This window comes from Dromiciops gliroides, chromosome 1 (assembly GCF_019393635.1).
Source record: "Dromiciops gliroides isolate mDroGli1 chromosome 1, mDroGli1.pri, whole genome shotgun sequence".
Lineage (NCBI taxonomy): Eukaryota > Metazoa > Chordata > Mammalia > Microbiotheria > Microbiotheriidae > Dromiciops > Dromiciops gliroides.
In genome coordinates, this window is record NC_057861.1 from 172198651 (window position 1) to 172206799 (window position 8149).

Below are 8149 nucleotides of genomic sequence, written 5' to 3' on the forward strand. Positions count from 1 at the left end.
AGATGCTGGTGTGATCCTGTTGGCACAGGGTGATATAATGCCTGTGGCACATAGGGTTCCTTGGAACTAGCTTTGTTTATGGCATTGGGAGAGGGGAAGTTTTGGAATTAGGAACAATGAAGAAAGGACCATTACATAACCAACTATACAGAAAGGGAACATCATGACTGTTCTGTTCAGAATATTAATTTTGGACTTCATCTGTGTTTGTGTGTGTACTTCTTTCTCCCAAATACCCTTCAGATTTACTGTTTAATTTCCTCAAGTAAAACTATGACCTCTTTTGCCTCCAAATTTAGTTTCCTTATTCCTGATATTCATACTTACTGGTTCTCTTACCTTACCCCACCCTGCCCTATCCTCCTCTTTTTCTTCTCTCTCCCCTCTACCACACTCTTAATCCAAACCAGCCTTATCTCCACTCAGCCTCACCTGTTAGGCATCCAGTCCTACCTGCCATTTCTATTGAAGCTTGAAGAACTCTACTACACTGTGGAAAACCACACCTTGACCCTCAACCTTTTCCTCACATCACAAGAACTGGCTGTCCCCAATAGATACACAGTAACTCTCTACTCTCTGCCGTAGAAGACTCATCTTCTCTGTCAACCCTAACCTCAAAGAGAGAACAGAAAATACTAGACTGCTCCTTGTTCCCTAGCATTGCTTGCTGTTCTTGTTCCACCATTTCAGACCTCTTTGGGAGTTTTCTTGGCAGATACTGAAGTAGTTTGCCATTTCTTTCTTCAGCTCACTTTACAGATAAAGAAACTGAGACAAAGAGGGTTAAATGTCTTGCCCAAGGTTATAGAGCTAGTAAGTGTCTGAAGCTGGATTTGAACTCACAAAGATGAGTCTTCCTGACTCCAGGTCTGGTGCTCTATCCACTGTGCCACCTAGCTGCCCCTAATCCACCACCAATAGTCCATTTCTCTACACTTAAAAGGCTGTGCCATTAACACTTCCTCCTGCTTTGTTGTCATACATACACACACACATACTCAGTATAGTCTGTGCTATAATCCAATTCTTCTAGATTTATGAAATCTATTAACTCACTTTTGAATATATTTGACTCTCTTATACAGCCTGTATCATAGTGGTCAGCTTCATTGTTGTTCTTATCAAACCCATTCAGAGATGGGCCATTGCCTTCAAATGAGATCTCATTGATGCTCAGCAGCTATTTTACATACTTTTTTTGTTTCCCCAGTGTATTTCTCCAGGCAATCATTCAATAAGTATTTATTATGTATCTACCTTTTGTAAAATGAGATGGAAAAGAAAATGTCAAACCACTCCAGTAGCTTTGTCAAGAATACTGCCCATAGTGGGGCAGCTAGGTGGCGCAGTGAATAAAGCACCAGCCCTGGATTCAAGAGGACCTGAGTTCAAATCCGACCTCAGATACTTGACAGTTACTAGCTGTGTGACCCTGGGCAAGTCACTTAACCCCCATTGCCCTACAAAAAACAAACAACAACAACAACAACAAAAGAATACTGCCCATGGGGGCAGCTATGTGGTGCAGTGGATGAAGCATCGGCCCTGGATCCAGGAGGACCTGAATTTAAATCCAGCCTCAGATACTTGGCTCTTACTAGCTGTGTAACCCTGGGCAAGTCACTTAACCCTCATTGCCCTGAAAAAAAAAAAAAAAAACAAGAATTACCCCCCCCCCCAAAGGGATCACAAAGTATTGGACACAACAGAAAAATGACAGTATCAGGCTAGGTGCTAGGGATACCAGTACAATTAGTAATTAGAATAATCATAGCTATCATTTATATAGCACTCACCATGTGCCAGGCATCGTGCTAAATGCTAAATAATAATTCATTTGATTCTTATAATAATCCCGGGAAGAAGCTACTATTTTTCCCATTTTACAGTTGAAGAAACTGAAGCAAATGGAAATAAATGACTTGCCCAGCATCACACAGTTAATAAGTGTCTGAGGCTGAATCTGAACTCAGGTCTATCCTGACTCCAGGCCTGCTGCTTTACCTACAGTGTCACCAGCTGCCTCAATGAATGAAACAATCTCCACTTGAAAGGAGCATACATTCTAATAGAGGACACAACCAGTAAATATATGTAAATGTATACAGAATAAATATGAAGAGAACAAATGACGAACTAAAAAGTAGTTATGTACAGGAGAGTTTGGAAGGGAGGGCTCTAGCAGTTGAAGAGACCAAGAAAGGCTTCAGGTGATAGATCATGCTTGAGGGCATTCTGTGAAGCAAGAGGTTTCAGAAATATTGCCTTTGAGATCTGGGAGACAAGTGGTGCAAAAGCACAAGGCAAGAGAAAGAGCATCTTGAATGTAAAACATAGATTAGACCAATTTACCTCAATTGCAGGAAACGGTATGATATCCAATGGGACTAGGTTGAGGCAAGGTTGTGATTGAGCTTTTTGTTTTGTTTTGGTTTTTTGTTTTTTTGTTTTTTTAGTGAGGCCATTGGGGTTAAGTGACTTGCCCAGGGTCACACAGCTAGTGTTAAGTATCTGAGGCCAGATTTGAACTCAGGTACTCCTGAATCCAGGGCCTGTGCTTTATCCACTGTGCCACCTAGCCGCCCCGTGTGATTGAGCTTTAAAAGAGAAACAAGAGAATTTATATTTGATCCTCAGTAGCACAGGGAGCTACTGAGTGAGTGAGTGATGCAGATCAGTGTTTCAGGAAAATCACTTTGGTGACTGTGGAGCATGCACTGATGTAGGGAGAGCTTCAGTCCTCTCTGCTTTTACAGATGATATATCCCTCTTCCTCTCAGGCTGTCAATATCCATTTTACCAATCATGTCTCCCCTCATACACTCTGGAATCTTGACCTTTCTTTTTCTGGCCTCTAGTTTCTCCCCTCTGCCTTCAAATATGCTCAAGTGTCCCTGTCTTTAGCCCCTCTAAAAAAACTAATCATTACTCTACTGCTTCTCAAGCTGTCATCTTATTTTTCCCTCCCATTTACCACCAAATTCCTAAGATGTTCTGCTTCCTTTTCTCATGTCTAATTCATTACTATCAAATCTAACTTCAGTCCCTATTACTCCACTGAATTACATTCCCATTTACTTATCTCCAGGGATAAGTCACCAAATTAGTCACCAAGTCTTATTCTTCATAATTTTCCTTACATCTATCCTTTCCTTTCTATTCTTGATGTACCCATCTTGGCCCTTATTATTTCCAACCTTGATTATTGTAATGGAATTCTCAGTCTTTCCCAGCTATATAGCCCTGACAAACTCATTTTCTGAAAATACCACTTTCCTAAAATTCTCTTGCTCAAAAACCTTCAATGGCTCGCTATTATCTACAAAATAAAATTCAGGTTCCTTAGTCTGACATTTAAGGCCCTTTACAATCTAGATTCAGCTTGCCTTTCCATCTACTATTCTACACAATTATAATGGTCCAGAAATTCTGAATGCACTAATAGTTATGTAACCTTGGACAAGTCACTCTTTCTGAGCTTATTTTTTTTCCTGCAAATTAAAGGTTTTAGACCAGATGACCTATAAGAATAACGGTAGTAGCTGACATTTATACAACATTAAGTTATACATTGTTTCAAGTTCCTTCCAAATATTAAATGCTAATGTACTTTTTTTTGCCCTATAACTCTATACACATTATTCCCCCTGGCTTTTGGTCATGTCATTCCCCAATACCCTTCCCATCTAGCCAGATACTCTCAATCCTCTAAGAAAATCACTCCCCCCCATTTAGTTTTGCTGGACACATTAGTCTATAGTGATTTTCCCCCTCTCCACACTGTTAGGTACTTCTAACAAGCACCACTCAAAAGCCATTGGCTTATTGTATTATATTATTTAAGTTTTAATCTGTGAACCCATGTCTTTTCTAAGATTGTAAGCTTCCCATAGACATGGATCATAATGTTGTACTTCCCTTGTATTTGCATAGTACCTTAAATGGTGCTAGGCACCAAGTGGGCAAGGAGTAAAAAAAAAAATGCTTCTACAAACCAAGAAAAAATCCTTTGAAAACAAATGTTGGGTTTTAACTATTTTCTTCTTGCTCTCTCTTCATTTGCAGGCCACTACATACATGATATTTGCATCTTTGGAAACGGTGACTTAAAGTGGCTCTATGACTCCCCAAATATGTTTGCTAACAAGTTCGAGCTTAAAACATATCCACTTACTTTAGAATGCCTGGAGCTGAGGCTCAGAGAGAGAGCCTTAAACCAAAGTGAAACTCGGATACAATCAAGCTGGTATCTTTGATCCTCCCTTACTTGGAATTCAAGAGAGTCAAGACAGAAACAAAAGCTTAATTAATGACTTTCTGTTTGGAAAGGAAGTTCTTTATTCCCTAAAGAGCTGTCTTTAGCAAGTCACAGTTTTCAAGAACTAGCTCTAAAATGACTACATTTTGGCCACCCAAGAAGAAACACTGGCCAAAGCAGAAGCCAGTTTCCAAACAAAGAGGATAGATTGGTTGGGTGTCTGTGACTTTTTGATACTACAACTGTTGTTATATCTACACATCATCAAATATCCAAAGCATGGTGGAATATAAAGGGAAAAGCCTAATGCTCCTGTTCCTGCATGTGTGACAAAGTAGAAGGAGTTCACCTCCAGGAAGGAATTATTTCTGGTTTATAACAGTGCCACAGTGAGAAAGACAGATTCTATGTTCTTTCTACATGCTTAACAATAACTAGATAATCTGGCTCTCTGTTCCCCAAACCCAGGCTGATGGAATTGGGGCCATACATTAGTTCTTTAGTTCGGGTGTCTTTGGTTTTCTGTAATCTATAGAGAATGTGTATTTTTAATGTCTCCAGCAAAGGGTAGAGCAAGGCTTGAAACACTGAATGATGTCTGCTTCATTGAAAAAAGAAAGTCTGTGAAATTGTTCTTTCTCCATTACAAATTCTAGGATTTTCTGTGTCCTTGGCTCTCTTTTATATTTACCCAATGAGCATGGAGTTGTGATGCCAGCCTGGGTATTTGCTGTAGAGCAGCTGTGAAATGAAGAAAATTTCAACTTCACTGAAGCATGAGTTTCTTCTCTGTGTGTATGGGGAAGACAGTGCACTTTTTATATTTTGTGTGATTTGCAAAGGAGTAAATTCTTAAGTGCTGCTTGTACTCTCTGGAATCAGAGCTAATCACTACACCTTTCTGTGATTCCTTCCATACCTTCTTAATAATAGTATCCCAGAGAATAGATTGTACTCTGTCTAGCAGAGCTTTACCTTGGGCCAGTATAAAATAGCTTTGTCAGATAGTGTCAGCTAATAATAATACAAAACAGTACAGATTTTGTTTTCATTCTCCTTTTTACCTTCCTTGTAATAAGGCAAAAAAGAGTGACTGGGCGTTCATTCACAGGAAGAAGATTCTAAGAGCCTGAAAAACAATCGAGCAGTTAGCTCAGTGTTAGAAATTATAGCGGTTCTAGAGAATGGGAGAACCTCATTCTTTAAGTGTGATGCAGTCAGGGTTTAAGGTATCCACACCTGAGTTTCCTAGATTTGTTTTCAGACCATGGAGGCTTCAGGTTAGGGGACCAGCTTGAGACTAAGAATTGAAGGGAGTATGTAAGGAAACCAGCCAATCACCTTGAAAGGAAATATTACAGGTTCTTGGGTAACTGGTTCCTCCTGTTAAAACATTCCATTCATTTCTGAAGCTGGAACCTACTCAGAAGGGGAGTAGGAGCCACAGTATCTTTTTTAAGAGGAAGAATCGATCATTTTGTATTCTGCTGTGTCATCTTAGGTCATTTTACTGTGATCAGGAGAATGTGTTCCCACTCTGACAAAAGCCTCCCCGCTCAGTAACATTTGATTGAAGTATGTGTTGGCATCCCATCAATCTTTTGGATTGTTACATGTTTTTATTACTATTCTATAGTAATCTATAAATCTATAGTATATTTAGATTTTAAAATGTTATTTTTCTTCTGTAATTTATGCTTGTTCAATGTTATTATACCTGTGTCACATTTAAGGGGACCAACTTTGCCAAAGGGAAAAGTGTGACTTTTCCTTGTTAAACAATAAACTGTGACTGATCAGAGACAGAAAACCAACCAAGTTGTAACCAGTGATATCTGAAAATAGATTCTGAAGAGCTAAATGAATAAGCTGGAAACAAAAGAATGTTTTATGCACTGGACTTTGCCAGGAGAATTCTTTCAGGAATAGATGTTTACACTTCAGCTATAGCTTTCCTACACACTTTTCAGGGGGAATGGGTTGGAGGGGAGCCTCAAGCTGATAGATAATCACTGGCCTGCTTGGCATGCCCATAAACTACTGATTACATCTTTCTTTTGAATGACTTTTGTGTTATATTTTCATGGAAATAAATTAATATATTGCCTTTTCACCTTTATAGAACAACGTATAAAAGTTGCTGGTGTTATTAATTGGCTGGTTGATTAAAATCCTTTGAGAAAGGCCATTACATGAAGGAAGTGATCACATTCATTGATTGAAAGTAAAGGTTGAAAGGAAATTTGCTGGGAATAATTCAAAGCAAAGCAGTGGTGTCTAACTCATATAGAAAGAGGTGGGTCACTAGACCAAATATAAGTATCCCTAAGGGATGCATATTGATTTAGAAAACCCCTTATTAATATTATCTGTTTTATTGTGTTTTTATTTATTTTGTTAAATATTTCCCAACTACCTTTTTATCTAGTTCAGGCTGCAAAAATGTCACTCTTTTGGACACCTCTGGCCTGAAAGATGTCATCAAAGAAATAATTAATTGGAAAAAAGAGATGGGCCAGTCATATGGCAAGAACAAGGGACAGCCCTGGGAAAGTCTATATGGTCCATTAGAATTCATACAATGTCAAGAGAACATGAGGACAGTTCCCAGCATATTGATTAGACCTCCTGGCAAATTAAGGGGGGGGGGGGACATAAAAGAAACTTAAACAGGATGGGGGGTATAATAATGGGTATCAGTCTTCATCACTGGAGGGAATTAACCACATTGATGAACTCATAGAACTTAGGCAACTAGGTAGCAAAGTGGATAGAGTACAGTGGATCTAAAATCAGGAAGACCTGAGTTCAATTCCAGTCTCAGCCACTTACTAGCTCTGTGACCCTGGGCAGGTCACTTAACATCTCAGCCTCAGTTTCCTCATCTGTAAAACAGGGATAATAGTACTTATCTCCCAAGGTTGCTGTGACAATGAAATGAGATAATATTTGTAAAGTGCTTTTCAAACCTTAACCAGTGGTGTATTGGTGTTCACGCCAACCAATTTAAAATTTCACTGAGATCATTTACATTTCAGAAATCAACAAATGCTAATAAAACAGGGGATTGATTTGTTGTTTCGTTGATTGTCTAGATTTTCAAAAGTAATGGATAAAATGCTAATAATGCAGATTAAACTTAAAATTGTGTCCTGTCTCCATTTTTTTTTTCAGAGCTCTGGTTGTTAAACATTTATCAGCACACTCCTGTTTAAAGTGCTCTATAAATGCTAGCAAGCAATTATTAGTACAGATCCCTTGGTGTCCCAAATGATTTCAAAATTACCTTAAGGATCTTTCAAGCAATCTATGTATCATTAGGTGTTTGGGACAAACTGCCTCAGTTTACCCAAATAACTCGAGGAGACCACCAAGTCAAGCAGAGACAGATTTATTACATCCTCATGAGGATGGGTAAAACCCAATTACACATTGAAGTCTTGCAAAGATATGCCCAATCCTCTAGGTTTGTATAGTAATCTTGAAAAGGACTGTCCCCACGTACACCTAGGGTGGATGAGCTCACAATATAACATCCAATCCTGTCTCACCCAAGATGTGTACCCAGCTCGTGATCCATGTATGGAGACATGTCCAAGAACAAAGGGGAGAAGGGGAAAGGGTACAAGTCTGAGGAATGTCAAAGAAAGAGGGAGGCAGAAATCACTCCCTTATCTGACTGCAATTTATCATGACAGGGAGTGGGGTTCTGACCTGTGAGAGGGGAGTTTTTTATTACAGGCCATAAACTAAGGTGTAGCTGGCATGTGGGAACTAAGCAGAAGTAAAGTAAATAGTGCTAATTGGTAGAACTGTGACAAGTAATAAAACTTACTGGGGGACTGGATATCTCCCAGACCCATCCCCAAAGTTTACAGAACTGTCCCA

At 39.2% G+C, this 8149-nt stretch overlaps 1 protein-coding gene across 5 annotated transcripts in view; it reads left to right on the forward strand.

Moving 5' to 3' along the window:
• The window catches only part of GCNT2 (glucosaminyl (N-acetyl) transferase 2 (I blood group)), a 132451-nt gene extending 125045 nt beyond the window's left edge, over window positions 1-7406 (forward strand). For 4 of the 5 annotated variants that reach the window (XM_043965956.1, XM_043965940.1, XM_043965965.1 and 1 more), the window contains one exon: window positions 4069-7406. In XM_043965956.1, the coding sequence (XP_043821891.1) occupies window positions 4069-4259 (191 nt within the window). In that variant the 3' untranslated portion in view covers window positions 4260-7406. The remainder of the gene's footprint in view (window positions 1-4068) is intronic. The other variant, XM_043965934.1, reaches the window with a different exon arrangement.
• Window positions 7407-8149: the final 743 nt, after the last annotated feature.